The 20,398-nt window shown below is 42.5% G+C and overlaps 2 protein-coding genes across 7 annotated transcripts in view; one reads left to right on the top strand and one right to left on the bottom strand.

Moving 5' to 3' along the window:
- The window catches only part of Sdhaf2 (succinate dehydrogenase complex assembly factor 2), a 22,037-nt gene extending 21,354 nt beyond the window's left edge, over positions 1–683 (bottom strand). Inside the window, exon 1 of one of the 2 annotated variants that reach the window (XM_040747770.1) lies at positions 569–683. In XM_040747770.1, the coding sequence (XP_040603704.1) occupies positions 569–610 (42 nt within the window). In that variant the 5' untranslated portion in view covers positions 611–683. The remainder of the gene's footprint in view (positions 1–568) is intronic. The other variant, XM_021225953.2, reaches the window with a different exon arrangement.
- Cpsf7 (cleavage and polyadenylation specific factor 7) lies at positions 560–20,398 on the top strand. Of its 5 annotated transcripts, XR_002382307.2 has the most exons (10): positions 560–662; positions 6,543–6,761; positions 7,580–7,683; positions 8,070–8,242; positions 10,904–11,318; positions 12,322–12,440; positions 13,802–13,970; positions 14,672–14,839; positions 16,803–16,951; positions 18,353–20,398. XR_002382307.2 is itself a non-coding variant. In XM_005063842.4 (9 exons), the coding sequence occupies exons 1-8, from the start codon at positions 609–611 to the stop codon at positions 14,832–14,834; spliced, it is 1,389 nt and encodes a 462-aa protein (XP_005063899.1). In that variant the 5' UTR covers positions 560–608; the 3' UTR covers positions 14,835–14,839; positions 18,353–20,398. The 5 variants fall into 5 exon arrangements, 4 of the variants coding, with proteins under 4 accessions (XP_005063899.1, XP_005063898.1, XP_012969449.1 ...); XM_005063842.4 differs by lacking the exon at positions 16,803–16,951 and having other exon boundaries at positions 8,070–8,215; XM_005063841.4 differs by lacking the exon at positions 16,803–16,951.

Raw genomic sequence — 20,398 nt, 5'->3', positions numbered from 1 at the left:
GGGTCGGTTGAGGTGGCGACGGAAGGCGGCGGGTGGCGGGAAGCGCGGGCCTCTGAGGGAGGGGCTGTGGTCCTGGAGCTGTGGGAAGGAACAGGATAGGCCTAGCCGAGGGCGAGGACCGGGCCCGGTTGGAGTGGAGACGGCGGTAGCTTCCGGGCCCGCGGGGGACTCCGGCTTGGCCGCCCCCTGGGCCTAGCAGGTGCGGCGGGCTGAGCTTGCGGCCTACGCCGCGATGGTTCTTCACATCGCGGCCCTAGGGCCCTCTCGAGAGTCGAGGCCTGAGCTTGGCGGTGGCGCCACAGGCAGCTACCGGCGCCGACTCGGCGCAACTCGGGTCGGGCCCGCGGGGTGATGGGCAGCGAGCCCCGCGAGCCCGGGCGGCCTGGGAGAGCTGGGGGCGGCGCGAGGCTGGGGGCGGGGCGGAGCGGGTGGGGCCGGGCTCTGGCTGCCGGGATGTTGCCCCTCGGGAGACTAGAGATTGAAGATCATTGCCCTCCTCCCAACCTGGAACCCTCGTGCCTTAAAATTTTTTACCCTTTTCTGAACACCCTAGTGTCATCTTTCTTACTTTGTCCGTTCTCCGGGCTCGAGAGCGTATTTCCGGAGCCATGTCAGAAGGAGTGGACTTGATTGATATATACGCTGATGAAGAGTTCAATCAGGTGAGAGGAATCAGCAGCAGCTTTTGGGTTTCCTTCATCAGTCTACTAGCAGTGCTTTCTCTCTCAGCTCTAAATGATTCCCCTTAGTATCGAAGCATTTCCCCCTAGCGGAGGCGTTGAAGACAACTGACCATTCCTCTTTAATTTGAACCTCCAGGCTGCAATTTTAAAGGGTTTGCTTTAAGAGCAAATAAAAAGACAAGTGTAATAGAATGGTGAATCAGCCTGTGGAATTTGTTTCCCCAAGTCATTCCAAAGTTGAATGACTAGCCATAATTAAAAGTCAAAATTACATTTGTTGCAGTATTGTGAAGATAATTTTGATACTTGTTACTTTGCTGTTCTCTCAGCCTGTGGCTCCAGAATGTTAGCTCTTCCTCCTGCTATCCCCCCCACCCCCCATGGTGCCGACAATACAAAAGATAACTTTGAAAGACACAGTATGCTTTAAAGATGGGGTTCCAGCTCCACTCCAGGTGTCTTTAGTCTTTTTAAATAGCTTGACTGTGGTCTTGAGAAGTCTATGGGTATTTTGGTGTAAATATTATGTATATAAACATTACGATTTCAGGAGAATGAAAGGGAAGTAAAGACGATTGAATAAACTAAAGGCAAGTCAAAGGCTCAGTCACCCCAGGTTGAATTTGTCTGTGTCTTTGCATTTTTATTACAGTACCAGGAAATTTATACAGTGTCCATTGAAATAGTAATCTATGCGGTTGAGTTCTGTGATCTTGAAGTCAAAGCTCAACGGAAGCTTTCTATTTAAAACTTTATCTTACCTGGGTTCTTCAGCAAGTTATTCTTGAGCAAGCTGGTTCTTGTCATTGCTGTATTTCAATAGGTACACATAAAGACCTGGGAAGAATGAACTAGAGAAGTAGAATGCTTGGGTTGAACCCTGACTTCTATAGGAGGCAACAAAGAGGCCCATGTGCCCCATTATTTTATTTTCAATTTTGTGTATGTGTGTGGTTATGTGCGTGTTAGTGCAGGTGCTCAAGGAGCCCAGCAGTGTGGGGTCCCCCTGGAACTGTTGTTACAGGTGGTTGTGAGCTGCCTGGTATGGGTACTAATAACCAAACTCGGCTTCTCTGGACAAACAGAAAGTGTTCTTCACTGCTGAGCCCTCTCCAGTGTTTGTTTGAATCAGACTGTCACTATTTTGAAATTTATGTCTTTGTCATTAATTAATAGAGTCTCTTAGTTCTGTAATACTAAAAGATAGTGTGTCCCCCTACCCCACCCCCAATTCTGAATCTGTGTTGTTGACTGCTACTGCATGTAGCTCACTTTAGAGAACAGATGTCAGAATCCTTGACCATGAGCCATTTTTTATCTAAAATAAAAATTAATTAATAATTGGCTAAGCAATATGGCTTGGGGGAATCATAGACAAGACCTAGTTCTTGTTCAGTGGTTACTACTTTGTCAATGTAGACATTATTAACCTCGGTAATTTGTTCCTTAATTGGCTTTGGGGAAAAAAAGAAAAAGGATTTACTGGTCTAAAGCCAAAATTAGTGTGTGAACCCTTTGACATATATACCAAAAGGGCAATGTTTGGTACAGGGAAAATTGAAACAAGTATAGATTTTGAAAGTCTTAGTTCTGAAAGTTGCACCCCATCCCTGTAAGTTAATTTTTTGCAAAGCTGGTTTTAGTGTAATCTGGAAGCTGCTAAATGATTAAAAAGTCTGGGTAGAGTTGTTAAAAGTTGTCTTAAATAGCCAGGCAGTGGTGGTGTATGCCTTTAATGCCAGCACTTGGAGGCAAAGTCAGGCAGGTCTCTGTGAGTTCAAGGCCAGCCTGGTCTACATAGCAAGTTCCAGGACAGACTTCCGAGCTACACAGAGAAACCCTGTCTCAAAAAAAAAAAAAAAAAAAAAAAAGAGGAGATTGGCTTAGAAGGAAGGCATTCAGTATAAATTGGGTTTCTGAATGTCTAGCTTTGCCCCAAGCTAGCCCTACATACAACTCCCTCAAGAGAGAGCACTTTGCTCCCGAAGGAAAATTAACGCCTTAACTACATGGAACCCTGTATTTACTTCTGATCTCTGGCAGCATATACTGCAAAAAACCTTTTGCAGAGATACTTTATTGATGTGGCATTGGGAGTCCTGGGACTCAAACTGCTCTACTGGACAGGGAAAAACTGAAAAGATGACTGAGAACCAACTGCCACTCTGCTGAATTTTCTGTTTTTTTGTTTTGTTTTTTTTTTCCTTCTCATCTGAGATGGGCTTTATAGTATGCTTGGTTCTACATAGAAAGGATTTGAACTACTTCTGTTTACTGGGCACTGCCAAAGGTAGTGAGTTGTGAGAGTGTGAATCTCTGTGCTGGAAAATTGATGCCATTCCTAATGGCTAAAAGTAAATGATATTAGCTGGGTGTGGTGATATGCATCCATAAGTTCAGTGCTCTAAAGACTAGGGCAGTATTGCTACAAATTGGAGGCCAGCTTGGCTACAATGTGAAACTGTTAGAATCCATCCTCCCTGCCTTCTCCCAGCAACAACAACAAAAGTTGTAAAATAGCAAAAAGGTTAGTAACAATGCAGAATAATGGGCAACAGTTATGGAGGAGAGGTGTAAGATGAGAACTATGGAGGAAAAAAATATCCAAGTTAGTTACTTCACTGGGTCAAATACCAAGAAAGGGATAGAAGATCGGAACATTGAGCATATTAGAGGGCAAAATCAAACTACTAATAGGAAATTTCATGATATAACTGTAGCTTTGTGTGTGTGTGTGTGTGTGTGTGTCCTTGAACACAAAATTCTTGCTTTTTTTTTTTTTTTTTTTTTTTTTTTTTTTTGAGACAGGGTTTCTCTGTGGCTTTGGAGGCTGTCGTGGAACTTGCTTGGTAGTCCAGGTTGGTCTCGAACTCACAGAGATCCTCCTGCCTCTGCCTCCCGAGTGCTGGGATTAAAGGTGTGCGCCACCAACGCCCAGCAAAATTCTTGCTATTTATTATTCAATGTTGAATGCGTATTTCCAATTTAAACTTCTTTTTTTTTTTTTTTGGTTTTTTTTTTTTTTTTTTGGTTTTTTTCGAGACAGGGTTTCTCTGTATTGTTTTGGAGGCTTTTCTGGAACTCACTTTGTAGACCAGGATGGCCTCGAATTTACAGAGATCCACCTGCCTCTGCCTCCCGAGTGCTGGGATTAAAGGCGTGCGCCACCAACGCCCAGCTCCAATTTAAACTTCTTATAATAAAAAATTTAGCATTGCCACCTATAAAATGTGGGTGTGTGTTTTTTACTTGTTTTGTAAGATGGTGGGTTGGTTTTTATTTTTATTTTTTTCAAGTCAGGGTTTTTGTAGTCACCGATGTCCTGGAATTCACTCTAGACCATACTTGCCTCAAACTCAAGAGATCCTCCTGCCTCTGCCTCCTGAGTACTGGGATAGAAGGAAGGCATGCACCGCCATGTCCAGCTACTGCTCACTTTTTAAAAACAGATTCCATGACTGGGATAGACCACTGAAACTTGGAACATTTAAATCCATTAGATTTTCTTTCTGAAGTTGTAATATATAGAAACAAGGACCTCCAGGATTGAGCCTATATTGTTTTGAAGGCTGTCCTGGAACTCACTCTGTAGACCAGGCCGGCCTCAAACTCAAAGAGATCCACCTGCCTCTGCCTCCTGAGTGCTGGGATTAAAGGCGTGCGTCACCAACGCCTGATGAGCCTATCTTGTTCTTGTAGAGGTTTTGGAAGAGCCCATTGATTGTCTTAAGCTAACAGTATGAAAAGGTTCCCACTGATAATGTTTGCTAAGTTGAAATCTTCCTTTAGCTCAGTGACTTTTTTTATCTAGCCAGTTTTCAGTGATGACTTTTGTTTTACAACTTTTAGATATATCTCTGAATCACAGATTCTGTATAAAAGAAATCCTGGTTTTCTGGCATTGAATATATAAAATAGTTTCCTTATTGTCTTTTAAGTTTCATTTGAAAATCTTTCTTTCCCCTTTAAAAAGTCTTGGTGGGTTCTATAAAGTCTAATTATTCTTAATATCCTTGGGGAATTGGTCTTAGATCTTCCTCTTTAACAAAATATTCCGGTGCTTAAATATTTAAAAAACTGGGCCTGTAACCCCAGCTACGGAGGAGGCTAAGGCAAAAAGGAATTTCAAGTTCAAGACCAGTCTTACTAGCTTCGCTAGACCCTGTCTTAAATTAAAAAAAAAAAATCCAAAGATATAGTTCATTGGTAGAGCCATGTTCAGAACCACTCGGAAGAGGTATTTTTGCATATTAAAATCTTTATGCATTCCTTCCCATGCTTTAAAAACATCTCCAGATGAAGACAATGATTATTTCAGCTTTGCTAAGGGTTGAATACAGGACTTGCCTTTTGCTAAGCAAGAGCTCTACCCCCGTTTTTTAATTCTTTCAATTTATTTTTATGCATATGGGTATTTTGCTTACATGTATGTCTGTACACCATATATGTGCATTGCCTTCAGTGGCAGAGGCGGGCATCTGATCCCCTGGGACTGGAGTTGTGAGTTGCCAGTGGGTGCTGGAATCAAACCCAGGTACTCTGGAAGAGTGGCCAGTGTTTTTAACCAATGAGCTATATATCTTCTACCCCGTCTTTTAAAACTTTTTGAAGGGTGTTTTCAGTTGATATTTGTCTGGTTAAGTCTGTAGATGGGAAACTGAAAGGTATAGAGAGCTAATTATAATGTCTTCTGAGGATTAGAGCATTGAACGGGATGCTCTAATCAAGTCTTTTTTGGGAGGAAGAATTTTTTTGTGTGGGATTTTGGAGATATATGTATATTTTTATATTTGTTTTGTATATGGTAAATGTGTTGACAAAACTTTTCTTCCACCATGTGGGTCCTGATAGTTGAACATCCATTAAGTCATCTCACTGGCCTTTTTATTTGTTTGTTTGTTTGTTTGTTTGTTTGTTTTTGTTGTTGTTTTTGAGATGGTCTGGTACAGCCCATGCTAGTCTCAAACTCTGTGTGAAGCTGGGTGTGAACTGCTGATCTCCTGTCTCTACCTCCCAAATTCTGGACCCAGTCTTTGGTTTGCTTTGTTTTTTGTTTGGTTGGTTGGTTTTGGGTTTTTGTTTGTTTGGTTGGTTGGTTGGTTTTTATACTATACCCAGTCTTAAGTCCTTTTTGTATGTCAAGATATAAGGGAAAATCATTGTATCTGATAATTGACATATAAGTACTAGGGCTTGAACCCAGGGCCTTCTTGTTCAAGGCTAGCACTCTGCTATAACTGAACTATATACCCAATCCTCTACTCTTGTGTGTGTGTGTGTGTGTGTGTGTGTGTGTGTGTGTGTGTGTGTGTGTGTGTGTTAGATGGTTATTAGAAAGCTGAGATTGTCTTCTAAGAGCTTGAAATTTCCCTGGATCAGTTGTATAAACCAAAGGGTAACTCATTGTTGTCTTTTGCATTTTGTTGCCTACTTACATGAACATTCTTTTCCCCTTCTTTATGTTTCTATTAAATGTACTCTTATTAAATGTAATAATAGTGTATAACCTGATATTGAAAATACATTTTTACTAATATATTTTAGATGTGGTCTTTGAAGCTGATATCATTGTTGACAGTAGCACGTGTATCTAATTATTAGTGGCTTGCTTATTCATCATTTGTCTTTTGATCCTCTCAGGAGGCTAAGGTCAGAAACTTGCATACTAGGAATAGCCTTGGAAATTTCATAAGCAATACTAAGAGTTTCTAATCAGGAATTGTTTCCTAGAGTGGGACAGGGAGGTCTTGTGCATTTCTTTATAAAGCATTTGACTATTGGTTCTAAGTCAACTAGAATGAAGCAGAGGAAACAAACTGAAAAGTTCGAAGACTCCATTGTCAATACCTCATCTTTTAGGACTCAGAGTTCAACAATACAGATCAGATTGACCTGTATGATGATGTATTGACGGCTACCTCACAGCCTTCAGATGATAGAAGCAGCAGCACTGAACCACCCCCTCCTGTTCGCCAGGAGCCATCTCCCAAACCAAACAACAAGACCCCTGCAATCCTGTATACATACAGTGGCCTGCGGAGTAGGCGAGCAGCTGTCTATGTAGGCAGCTTCTCCTGGGTAAGCAAGGATAACCAAAAGTCTTATGGTGGGCTGGAGGGAGAGCACTGGGAGGTGATGGCATTTTCAGAAACCACTGTTGCACTGTTTTGTGCTCTGATGGGGTTGGATTTCTTTTTCCTGGGATCAGGTTGGATTGATCTCTGAAAGAGAACTATCCTGAGGACGTACTGGTGCCGAAGAAAGCATTGATTAAGTGGGTAGTTGCCTTTTCTGCCATCTTATTACTGCCCCTGACCCTGGGGCTTTATGTCTAGCAGGGTCATCTATGGGACGAGATTTCAGAGTGAACACCTTGAACTCTTGGTGGTCATTAGATGGTCCTGTGCTAATGGTGGGTGATGGGGATCAAAGACCTTGATAGCTTAGGGTACTTGGGGTATGCATTAACTATTCTGTAAAAGTTAACTGTCTGACATGTTTTTGGGCTGGTGGTGGGGGATGCCAAATCAGGAAATGTATATACTGATGGGAAAGTTCCTGGCATGGTCAACTCTAGCCTGTCAGCATCTATAATTAAAGTTGCTGGCAATCTGTTTGATTTCATGATCAACCAGCCCACATGTCAGTCAAAATTTAAATAAATTTCTGTCTTAATCCCCAAACATAGGGGCTGTGGGATTAGATGGGTTTAGAGTTCAGGACAACGGGAAAAGCCTGCGCTGACTGAAATATTGCTGGGCTTTAGGGTTTCCTGTGGGCGGTCATGGTTGTGGCTAGAGTCTTAGATTTGGGAACAGGACATGGGACATCTGGGTGGGTGGGTATCAGGCATGTAGCTCTTGACATTTCTCCCTTTTCCATCTTGCCGGCCCCAGTGGACTACAGACCAGCAGCTGATCCAGGTTATTCGCTCTATAGGAGTCTATGATGTGGTGGAGTTGAAATTTGCAGAGAACCGTGCAAATGGCCAGTCTAAAGGGTGAGGTCTGAATTTGGGGAGTCAACTTTAGTTTGTGACTATTAGGGTAGTTTGGATTCCAATCCCTTTCTGCCCTGGCCTAGCTTACTACCTTGTTTTTGACAAATTGCCATAGATTGAGAACCTAGCTAGATTGAAGTTGAGGATCCATCTCTTAAAGTGAAGAATGTTAATTTTAAATTCCAAAAAGTAAGGAAAGATGTAGAGTAGCATCTTCTTGTTGCTGATTTTTTTGTGTGTGTGTGTGTGTGTGTGTGTGTGTGTGTGTGTGTGTGTGTGTGTTATACATATTTAACATAGCAAGATGCCTTTTCCTTTGTAAATAGAATTTTTTGTTCCTTTTTCAGTGTCTTAAATATTTTTTTCTTTTTACTTTGTTCTTCCAGGTATGCTGAGGTGGTGGTAGCCTCTGAAAATTCTGTCCACAAATTGCTGGAACTCTTGCCAGGAAAAGTTCTTAATGGAGAAAAAGTGGATGTGAGACCAGCCACCCGGCAGAACTTATCACAGTTTGAGGCGCAGGCTCGGAAACGTGAGTGCGTCCGAGTCCCAAGAGGGGGTACGTGGAGACCATCTGTATGATGGGGGGAGGTTGTGGGCTTGTTGGTGTGGTATGGGCTCAGACTGATGTGGAATATTTGGGGGAAGGGTACTGCTGGTTACAGCTTGCTCTTGTGAGATTTTGTGTTCACAGCACAATCTGGAAATCAGATTCAAGTTGTCAGTGGGTTCTGCCTTTGACTCTTTTGACCTTTTGAACAAGATAGTTCACTGCTCAAGGCCTCTTTCCCTTGAAACAGAAAAATGATTAAGGTTCCTGTCACCTCTTGATTCTATTTCTTCCATAAATAGATAACCATAAATGGGCTTGGTTTTTAAGTAAGATGTGGTTCTCTTGAGTTTTGAAAAAGCAGACAACCTAAAGTGTACAAAGGTGACTGTAATCTTACCGTGAGTATATATGTGGAGTGCTCTATAAAAATCCACCAAAAGAAGTTAGGTAGTAAAAATTAAGCATTGTTTCTCCATTGTTGTCCTAGAGAAAGGAAACAGTTATTGAATACTTAGTCGGTTTGGCAAGTATATCACATTAGTTTTTGTTGTCGTCGTTTTAATGCAGATGGGCAATGATGGCTCGAACCTTTAATTCCAACACTTGGCAGGCAGAGGCAGTGAATCTCTGAGAGTTTGAGGCTAGCTTGCTCTACAGAGTAAGTTCCAGGACTGCCAGGGCTACACAGAGAAGAGTGAGGGTGTATTTGGGGCTAGAGAGATGGATTATAGTGGTTAAGAGACTGGCAGTTCTTCCAGAGGACTCCAATTCCAAGGGATCCAGTGCCCTCTTCTGATCTTAGTGGGTCCTGCATGTATGTAGTACACAAACATACATGTAGGCTGATTACCCATACATATAATAAATTAATTTTTAAATGCAACATTCTGTTAGTTTGATCCCTTAAGAAGTCCATCTTACTCCCTGGTGAATTATTAAAATCAGATTTCTAAATCTGAGGACCAATCTTGGCTTACTCTTACCTCACAAGGTGCAACTACCCTGCGAAGCCCTGCCTGAAATAGTCCACTCCTTTTCTGTCACTACTAGGGAATAGGTGGTGGCAGCAACATTTCATCACATACCTGCTGTCACTGTTATACCTCATTCTAAAACAGTAGTTCCTTGTATTAATGGGGTATATTCTTCATGTGGAAATAGAGCCTCTTGAATAGAAATAATTGTCCTTGTCGTTGTATTGATAGCCTAGGTGGATGAGGTATGAGCTCCAATTGCCTTGGGTTAAAGGAAAACACTTAGCTTCCCTGGTAGTTTCACATTTTCAAGACCCTTCTGTTTCAGAGTCTCTGTGCAATTCTGCCCTATCATGATTTCCCCAAGATGCATCAAGAGTGACATTTCTACTTCTCTGCTTTTTCCTCATGTGTGTCACTACTAAAAAGAATAAAGCTGGTGGACTGCTACTTAAAATGGCTGCTTTTCTGAGGACTTATAACCAAATATACAAGTCAGTATTGAACAGTACTTAAGAAAGTGGTTAACTAGCCAGGCGTTGGTGGCACACGCCTTTAATCCCAGCACTGTGAGTTCGAGACCAGCCTGGTCTACAAAGTGAGTTCCAGGACAGGCTCCAAGACAATACAGAGAAACCCTGTCTCAAAAAACCAAAAAAAGAAAAGAAAAGAAAGTGGTTAACTGTTACAGTAGATTGCACTTGCTTTTGAAATCCCTTCAGTTTATAACAGCTTGTTGTGTGTTTGAAACATGAAGAACAGGGCCTATGTCGGGCTGGCAATATCCCAAAGTAAAAAAGTCAAGGTGGTTGTCATTGTAGTTGTTCCCACCATAGGCTTGCCTTGGGCATTGGTCCTGACTGTAAGTTCTGGTGTAAAAAGCATTCTTCTCCTCTATATTTGCTAAGCATCTTTCTACCTGCAAGACTCTCAAGGCTATACTATCATGTTCTGTTGTGGTCTGTATCAAGAAAGCTAAGTTAGCTCTCTAAGAATTATGTGCATAGAGAATGTCTCTGTCTCCTGCTTTCCCTATACTTTTTCAATTTTATGACCAGAGTTCTGTGGCAAAGAGAATGCTTCTAGAGTACAGCATAATAAAGAAGGCCTTAAGAGTCTCTGAACTCTGAGGGATGTAGGATTTCAAGGCAGGTAGAATCCAGCAGAACATCAGTGAGAATGCTTCAAACATCAAATTCTCGTGGGTTTGGAATGTGTGTGTTTGAAAACAGGAAACAAGTTTAAGGGTTAAATGTGTTTGTTCTAAGCACTCTTTTTTTTTTTTTTTTTTTTTTTTCCCGAGACAGGGTTTCTCTGTGGCTTTGGAGGCTGTCCTGGAACTAGCTCTTGTAGACCAGGCTGGCCTCGAACTCACAGAGATCCGCCTGCCTCTGCCTCCCAAGTGCTGGGATTAAAGGCGTGTGCCACCAACGCCCGGCCCCTAAGCACTCTGAAGATCCCTTGACATACAGGACTTAAGAACCACGTTGCTTTTTGGGGTTGTCTTAACCAAGATACTTCTAATCTTTCCACTGAGGCCAACAGAAAGGCACCAAATGATTTTATTCTTCTCTCAGCTGCTTTACTTGCCGTCTTCAGTATGGTGCCCAGTGACTTGCTGAGGGATGAGATGGTCCTGTTATATGTCCAAAGCCTGCCTGGGCAGTAACATTAGCTCTATTTTGCTTTGCAGGAATACCTCCACGGGCCCACTCCCGAGATTCTAGTGATTCTGCTGATGGACGGGCAACTCCCTCTGAGAACCTTGTACCCTCATCTGCTCGTGTGGATAAGCCCCCCAGCGTGTTACCCTACTTTAACCGTCCTCCTTCAGCCCTTCCCCTGATGGGTCTGCCCCCACCCCCAATTCCACCCCCACCACCTCTCTCCTCAAGCTTTGGTGTCCCTCCTCCTCCTCCTGGTATCCACTACCAGCATCTCATGCCCCCTCCTCCTCGATTACCTCCTCATCTGGCTGTACCTCCCCCTGGGGCCATTCCACCAGCCCTTCACCTCAATCCAGCCTTCTTCCCCCCACCAAATGCTACAGTGGGGCCTCCACCAGATACTTACATGAAGGCCTCTACACCCTATAACCACCATGGCAGGTAACTATTTCTCTACAGATTTGAGCCAGGATAGTAAAATAGATAGTGTTTTTATTTATGTGTTTGCTTTTGAGACAAGGTCTCACTATGTAGACCAGGTTGACCTCTAACTTAATTAATAGATATTTTGCCAGGCAGTGGTGGCACATATTCCAGAGGCAGAGGCAGGCCAGTCTGGGTCCATAGAGTGAGTTCCAGAACAGCTAGAGCTATACAGAGAAACCTGTTTAAAAAAAAAAAGGAAAAAAAATTAAAGACCGTATTTTAGACATTTGTTTTGTATGATTTAGTACTAAATGCTGATTGCTTTTCCTCTATAATTTTGTTGTGATGTTGTGTCCTGGGGCATAGATTAGTATCTGTCAGAGGCATGTTTTGCATGCCTGTATGTGCAAGTCTGCATGTGTGCTTGTATACACTTGAATGTGGAAACCAAAGGACATTTGGTGTCATCCTCAATTATGTTGTCCACCTTGCTTAAGACAGTCTTTCATTGACCTAGAGCTCACCAAGTAGATTAAATTGGCTAACCCATGAGCCCCAGGGATCCACTTGTCTCCACTTTCCCAGCACTGAGGTTAAAAGCATCCTCCCCCATTCCTGGTATTTTTACATGGATTCTGGGCATTTGAACTCAGGATCTCATGCTTGCCTGGCAGGCACTTACTAAGTTAATTCCCCAAGTTCTATTGGTGTTTTTTATTTAGTGTTTTCTGTTTTCACCTTAACTATCCGACCCAAATCATATCTTTCATAACTCTGTTTAAGCAGCTTGATGTCATAAATGGCTTTTGCAACCGCTGCAGTGATTCGTACTGTTGAGTCAAGCCAAAATTATGAACATATATATATACATATATATATATGACATAAATCCTGAGCTTGAAGGAAAAAGATGAACATTTGAGACTTATCCTAGAGAAGAATTGAATACAGTACTACAGAACATGGTGAAAAGTAGTAAAGGATGTGGGTAGTCTGACCTAGTGTTATCTCTCTGCAGCCGAGATTCAGGCCCTCCACCCTCTACAGTGAGTGAAGCTGAGTTTGAAGAGATAATGAAGCGAAACAGAGCAATTTCCAGCAGTGCCATTTCCAAAGCAGTGTCTGGAGCCAGTGCAGGTAATTAACTCTTACTTAATTGCCTTTGGCTTAAATGTTCCCCTTTGTCATTTCCATTTGGAAAAGTTTGAAAAGTTGGAGTGCTGTTAGATGTCAAAAATATGCACTTCAAAAGAAGTATTTGACGTGGTTTCTTGGATTTGGGAAGAGCCCGTCATGTGTCTAGACCTGCTCTGTAGAAACCAACTCAGTACCTACAGTATGACTAATAAACACTATTTCCTTTTTGTATTTATAGTAGAATGTAATTGCTATCTCTGGGAAATCCTTATCTCAGAACTAATCTTTAGACCTTGTGACTATGCAGTAACCCCAATACCAAGTAGAATTTAAAAGCCCCAGGGTTTTAGACTTAGTGCCTTAACTAGATAGTGCTATGGTAATGGATCTGTTATACTAAAAAATCTGAACGGAGCTAGTGGCCTGTGGGCAGCTTGTTCTAGAAAGGCAAGTTTGTTTTCATCTGAAGGCATATCACATCCTTGCAGCTAACTTGCCCTGCTTTTAGCATTAGCGGAAGAATCAGTAGCTGCCATTCTGAAAACCCTGGGCATAAAAGAAGAGGGTATAGAGTGGAAAGTTTATGAATGGAACTCAGTAGGAAGCAATGGCCTGGCATACTAGAATAGAAAGGTTGGGGACTCTGATCCAAGTCATGCTCACTTTCTTCCTGGGGGTTTCCCACGTGGATCTAAATGTATGTAGACTGTCAGTACCCAAAGAAGTAAGTTAGCACAGTTAATCTGTTTTCGTAATTTCTGATCTGTGGCTTCAGTTTAACTCTACAGAGTAGTTTTAAAGCTGTGAGTATGTGTTCTTATCTTTGTCCCTTTTTCAATGCTGGTCCCTTCACACTGACATGACTAATGAATTCCCCTGCCATTTTTTATTGCAGCTATAGGAACTATAATATTTATTCACTGTGCCTCTAAAACAGACAGAAACTTCACTGTCTATTTGGAGCTGATGTACCAGTGTTCCTGGTCCTTCACAGTGCTGCACTTCATCCATAGTTTCTGTCCCTTCTGTTCTTTGCATAAAGAAAGCCACCCAGGCCGGGCGTTGGTGGCGCAAGCCTTTAATCCCAGCACTCGGGAGGCAGAGGCAGGCGGATCTTTGTGAGTTCGAGACCAGCCTGGTCTATAAGAGCTAGTTCCAGGACAGCCTCCAAAGCCACAGGGAAACCCTGTCAGATTTCAAGCTATACTCTAACTGGTCATTCAGTTTTATACCTGCTATGTCTGCGTTGTACATTTTATCGTGGCTCTTTAAAACAGCCAGTCACTCAGAATTTATGTTCCTTTTGATTCAGATTGGTTACGGTCTTTTCTCATCTTTGGCCTTTCCCTCCATCCTATCAGGGGATTACAGTGATGCCATTGAGACACTACTCACAGCCATTGCAGTTATCAAACAGTCTCGAGTCGCCAACGATGAGCGTTGCCGTGTCCTTATCTCCTCTCTAAAGGACTGTCTTCATGGCATAGAGGCCAAGTCATATAGTGTGGGTGCCAGTGGAAGCTCTTCCAGGTGAGGTGATTGTTTTGGTGGCTGATTGGCCTTGAGCAATACCCTTCTGCAGGTTGGTTGGGAAAAGAAGGAAACCCAGGGTATCTGATAAAGGTCTGAATTGAAGAGGGGACCTAACTTCACATGATTCTTTAAGGAGAAGAAATTAATGAGATGTTTTCATTAAGTATTGTTTGGAACCTGTATTCAGTAGAAGCACTGACCTCATTTAGAAAAAGAAATACATAGGCTTCCATGCCGGAATTTCTTGCCTAGCATTCATGGGGCCCTAGGTTCAATCTTCAGCAACATGGGGTCAAGGAAAAGGGGGAATGGGACTAAGTGGACACATGGGGATTTTAAATCTTAGGTTTGAATCTCATTTCTGTTGCTGACTACCTGTTTGACCATCTTGAGTATGGAAGTTAGCAACGTTGCAAGATTACGGGCAAAGTCCTAGCACTTAACCTACAGACCTGTTATAAAGATGAAATCACAATACTTGCAAAATTCTAAATACCCTATGCAGTATATTAGTATGGTCTTAACAAATCTGTCAACCATTTCCCCCATAAAGATTAGGCTTCAGTGTTAAGATCCTCAGATAGTACCCCATGATAGAGAGCTAAGAATATTTTAAGCAAACACTGGAAGATACAAGACCCCATGTAGAAAGAATGTGGTAGGCCCTCTGAGTTGAGACTGAAGGATCTCTCTGACAGGAAAAGACATCGGTCCAGAGAGAGGTCACCCAGCCGGTCCCGAGAGAGCAGCAGGCGGCACCGAGACTTGCTTCATAATGAAGACCGGCATGATGATTACTTCCAGGAGAGGAACCGGGAGCATGAGAGACACCGGGATAGAGAACGGGACCGGCACCACTGAGAAAGGTGGGAAGAAGCCCTGTTCCTGCCCAGTGGATTAAGTGTAAACTGGGTGTGGTGGCTCATGCCCGTAATCCCAGCACTTGGGAGGTCAAGGCAGGAGGCTTGCCATGAGTTGAAGGGCAGCCTGGACTACAAAGTGAGACCCTGTCTCAAGACATAAAGATTTGTGATAGAGATGTTCCTCCCTCCTCCGAGTTCTTAATAAGTGAACACCACTGTTACTATCATTATTACATTTTAATCCCAATTTTCAAGTAAAAGGGAAAACTGGCCAAGGCAGAAGAGATTGTTACCTTAGTTTTCATAAAACCAATGACTTCAGGAATCCATTAGAAAGATTTTGAAAATTGGAATTTTAGAGTAGAAAACCACTCTGAAAAATCTTTTTTAAAGACCCCATGAATAGTAAAAGGATTTTTTTTAAAGCAAGTTTTGTTAAAAGCAGGAGTATTGGGGAATTGGCATGGATAATTGAAGTTAGGTGGGATTGTCTGGCTTGGGGACTGTATCATCAGGACTTAGGCTCCCTGTCTCTCAACTCTGCTTTCCTATATTTGCATTCACAGATTTCCATCTTAGAGAATGAGCCTATAGCTCTTGAGTTTTATCCCACCATTTTGCAATCCCAACTGAAAGAAAACTGCTAACAAGGATTGTTTGTGTGTAAGAAAGAATAGATGTTGGTTCTGTTTCTGTGGAAATGTATAAAATAGATCAGAATATGGCTAGGAGGATATAGGAGGCTATGTCTGATGTGTTGTCTGCTTGATTGTTTGGAAGTAATGTAGTTGAACATGTAGTTAACTATGGATGACTGGATGAAGAAGACTGGGAGCCCTTATCCCTTGTACATCAGAGTAAACTCAAACCTTTTGAAAATTATGCAGCATTCTGCCTAGGTACAACCTACTATTAGACAAGAAAGCATTCCCTTGGGTTTGCCCTCTGCTTTATACTGGTATTATCTACCTTAATTTTTTCCGGTTTTTTTTTTTTTTGAGACAGTGTCTCTTTCATATTGTCTTGACTGTCCTGGAATCATTAGATCATTATATAGACCACCTCCTGCCTCTGACTCTTGAGAGCTGGTATTAAAAACCACCTGGCACTTACTTAAACAGTTTTATAGCTGAGTGTTTTTGTCATCTTCCACAGAAAGTAAATTGAATGATAAAAATTGCTAATGTTTTCAATCTACACCTTTCTCTGTCCTTTTTATTTTTAAGCTTCATATTTCTCTTGTGTGTCTGTCCTATCCCCCATGTCCCATCCCCCCCCCCCCCCCCCCACCAAACAGGGTTTCTCTGTGTAGCAGCCCTGGCTGTATTGGAACTCACTCTGCAGACAGGCTGGCCTCAAACTTATAGAGAACCGCCTGCCTCTGCCTCTCAAGTGCTGGAATTAAAGGCATGTGCCATCACTGGCCAGCGTGAATCAGATACTTTAAAGAATAAAAAGGGGGGGAAATATCATCTTTAATTTTCATGGTAGTCTGAATTCTCATTTACTAAATTGTAGCTTAGAAGGTTTCATGTTGATAAAGTGATGAACAGGTCTCTGTAAAGAACTTATTCCTCCAAGCTATTTAAACAGCATTTACAACATCTTATTTAAAAAGATAGTTTTATTTCTATGCTATGAACATGGTTCCCTGGTCAGGAAAGGTGTGTTTTGTGCAGAGGCTTCAATGGAACAGCAGCATCCTCTTCTGTTCCTCAGGAGAGGGCCCCAGGTCTGGGGCTTCAGACTGATGGGCCAACTGAGTGATGGATCTTTGACTCTGTCTGCACTCAGGCACTACTGTCAGTACCAGTTCCTTGATGTGCCAGTTATCCTCTGCATCTCATTCTGTAAGGACACCTCACAAATGCCTTTTCTTCAGGGCATGTATGTGTATGCTTTGGAGTTTGAGGATATTCTAGGTGGTCTGTGTCTTCAACTCTCTATAATTATCCCATTATTTTAGGGTGTTTACTTGAAATAGAATCATTCTCACTTCATCCATATCCTCCTGGTCCATTGAAAACTGGGCTTTCTGTTCAAGTTTGATCCTGCTTAAAGATTCAGCCAATTGTGATGGTACATGCCTGTAATCCCAGCACTTGGAAGACTAAGGTAGGAGGATCATGATTTCAAAGCAAGCCTAAGCTGCTCAGCAGAATCCTGTCTGGAGAAAACATTCAGAAGCCAAAATGTCAGGAAACAGAAGGCACTAAGAGCTTTAGTTTAGTGTTTATGTTTAGAGAAGTCAGGAAGGCAGAGATCTGCAGATTCTGAGTAGCATTCTAAGATAGTGCCATCCCAGGGTTAAGAGGGTGAGGCAGCATGCAGATGTCTTTTGCCTGTATGTGTCTTCATGTGTGGCTCTTACAAGATTTGTGAGGCTTCTTTACAAAGGTACTTATATAAAGGGTAAGCATTTGTGTATGACTGCAGTTCCAGATTTGGTTTAGTAAACATTCTACACCTGAATTTAATTCTCCCCTTTCCTTCTCACTGTTGGTTCTGTTTTATATCATCTAGGGACCTTAAGATTAGCAATATGGCAAGTGACCTATCAGACTCTTCCTACTGAGTGTAAAGGTTCTTCACAGGCTGTCAGATGTTCTTGATGACTACTGTATTCTTCTTCTGGGCTTTGCTTTGGTTCTGGCTTAGCCAACTCATTCCTGGTTAGTGTTCTTGTACTTTTGGATCCTCATCTACAACTATTGTCTGGGAAAAGTCTTAAAATCATTTGTATTTTATTCAGTACAGCCTGGAAAGACTGGTGCTGTGTATCTGTGTGCACATGTATAAGCATACTGTTTGGATCTGTGTTTTGGTTTGGTTTGTGGGTTTTTGGTCGGGGTGTGGGGGTGTGTGTTTGCTTTTTGGTTTTGAAGTCTGTTCTAGGCAGGGCCACTTTAAAAGAAAACAGATATTAAGGAGTTTGCTATGGGAGTTCATGCTTCCTGCTAGGGCCTCTGGGATGTTTGGGGATCAATGGATTTGGTGATATACACACTTGTTTCCTTACTATTGTTTCTCCCATCTCTCTCTCTCTCTCTCTCTCTCTCTCTCTCTCTCTCTCTCTCTCTCTCTCTCTCTCTCTCTCTCTCTCTTTTATCCCTTCCCCTTAGAGTAAGCTGTGTCTTAACTCACAGTAGATTTTCTGAAGCTGTTTCCTTGAAACTGCTTTTCTTGAAATTTTAGTTTCCACCCTTTCCCCACTAAAATACTCTCAAACTGCTTTCAGAGACCTCATTCCATTGTCTGTGTTTTCCTCTTAACCTTAAAGATGTCAGCATTTTGGTTATTCTTAATCACTACTTATTATATTCTCTCCACCCATTTCCTCACATTACTCAATGCCAGACAGTCCACTTTGTTGTACTTTGCTAAGCTTGTGTTCTCTGCCTACATTCTGACTTAGGTTGTGATTTCAGGAAATTCCAGTGTATCTCATAGAAGCCCTTACTGATGAGAGGGTGGCCTCTAACTGGTGTTTTCTCTCTTCTGGTGCTTTCATTGCAGGAGTCTGGGTGGAACCAAATTGTTTTTAATGGACTTGGCATCTCCTCACCTTGAACAGGACTAAAGGACGGAGGCCGCTCCACCCCTTCCCCTTCTTCCAAACCCCTAACTTCCTCCAGGCAATACCCTCTGCCCTACAGGATTGAAGATGGCTTGGCAGCCCTCCCAATCCCACACCTCCTGTTTGCCGGGGCGGGGGGGAAGAACCTAAAGACTTGATGGGGTAAGGGTTGGGGGCAGACAGGAAGACAGCAACATGTCCAGCCCCTAGTCTCCATAGAGAACGGTGCTTTGTCCAAGGAAACCTGAGTTTCTGATTCCCCCAGAGCAGTCAATGGTGAGATTACTGAGAAAACTTCCTTCCCAGAGAAAAATGGAGATCCTCTTTGTGGGATCTTAGGAGAGTGAGTGACTGGGTGTGCCAAAAATACCCAGGGTTCTGCCCTCGGTACTAGATTTGGTGGGGGCAAGAGGGTCCAAACCCTGCTAACATACCACTTCTTTGTTCAACTCTTTTACCTTCCTAGCCCTTTGAGGAGGGACCATGAGAACAGAAACTACCTTGTGACAAGCTGCTGTTCTGGGTTTTCTCTTCTCACATATTGACAGTTTATTTCCCTGGCCTTCTAGAGGACTGAATCCTTTTGGCTCCTTGCTATCTGACTCATAGTGAACTTGCCCCTTGAAAGCAAAACCCAGGAGGTTGCTTTCTCCTGGAAACCTAGCCAAGTCAGTTACCACCATTTGCTGCTTCAGACTCCGTTGTCTGTTGCAATAACCAGCTCTTAGGTGTTCCCTTTCCCTGAGGCTTTCCATTTAACATGGAATCCTTCCCCCAAGAAGGCTTCTTCCTTGTTTTAGAGGAAGAAGATACTGCCTTTGGAACATAGGGATGTCATGGGACCTCAGTAATGAGGACCCCTAGTTAATTAAGTACCAGGAGTGGGGAAGAAAGCAGTTTGAGCAGGATGTGGCCTACTTGCATGGGCTCTTCTTTTTCAGGTTTGATGTAAGCATGGGCTTGCATCCCCACGGTACATACTTTGACTTATTGTGGGATAACTCAGCACTAGTAGGCAGGAAAAGTCACAGATGTGGTTGGTTTTTTTGTTTTGTTTTGTTTTTTTTTTTTTTTTAATCCTTTACTATAATACTCCCCTTACTTGGCCTGGAGGTACTTCCTGCCTTTGACAAAGAACAGAGAAGAAATGGAGCCTGACTTAAGTGAACTTAGCTCAGAGTTCTAAGGACCAGCACACTGGTGGCTATTTTCTGCAAGGCAAATGGAAATGCTTTTCTCAGCATCCAAATTGTGATAGGTTGCTCCTGCAGGAGGCAGCTTCAGTCCTGGAATACCATAGGGTGATGTTCCTTCTGCATGCATCTGCAGGGTCTATGACATCTAATGTGAAAAGAGACATGGCATGTAAAATGAGACTTGGTTTGTGAGGTATAGGATCACTGGAGAACCATCAGACTTAAGAGGAGAGACTGAATTGGATCCTTCCTCCCTTCCCAGAACACTTCTGATAGACCCCTTCAGTCACTGAGGGAGTACCTACCCCCCAGGGTTGGAGAAACATACTGTTGGGACAGAGGCTACAGTTGTAGCTTATTTTCCTGTCCCCAAGCCAATCCCTATTAAGAACATGGCACCCTGCCCAGTTGGCCAAGTGTTAAGTGATGTGCTTATTCTTGAAAGCAGCTTGAGGTGTCTTTTTAAAATGTGACAGTTGAGGGAAAACAATATATATAGAATATCAGAAAAGCTGTTTACTCAGAGAATTGTTTTCTCCCCATTTTGTTTTATTTTTACTCAAGGACAGAATTTTTTAGTTTTATTCCTCATAGCAAAAGGAGAAAAAAAAATCCCAGCCCTCAAAAGGTCAAGGCCCCAACCCCCTGTTGTCAGTGATTTGTTTGTCTTTCTGATAGGTTGAAAATTGTGTAATAAACTTGATGACGATGTCAATCTTTTATACTGCATTGTATTTTTTTCCTTTTGTAACAAAATATTTTTAAATAATAAATGGGGTGTGAGCTGTT

This window comes from Mesocricetus auratus, unplaced genomic scaffold, assembly GCF_017639785.1.
Source record: "Mesocricetus auratus isolate SY011 unplaced genomic scaffold, BCM_Maur_2.0 Super-Scaffold_4256, whole genome shotgun sequence".
In the NCBI taxonomy this organism is placed as follows: domain Eukaryota; kingdom Metazoa; phylum Chordata; class Mammalia; order Rodentia; family Cricetidae; genus Mesocricetus; species Mesocricetus auratus.
This window is presented reverse-complemented; position numbering and strand designations above follow the sequence as displayed.

Bases quoted from the DNA above. Each gene is read 5' to 3' on its own strand.
- Cpsf7 (XM_005063841.4), top strand. From the start codon at position 609: ATGTCAGAAGGAGTGGACTTGATTGATATATACGCTGATGAAGAGTTC. The intron at 7,684-8,069 runs GTGAGGTCTGAA...TTGTTCTTCCAG, and splicing joins GCAAATGGCCAGTCTAAAGG to GTATGCTGAGGTGGTGGTAG. The intron at 12,441-13,801 runs GTAATTAACTCT...CCATCCTATCAG, and splicing joins AGTGTCTGGAGCCAGTGCAG to GGGATTACAGTGATGCCATT.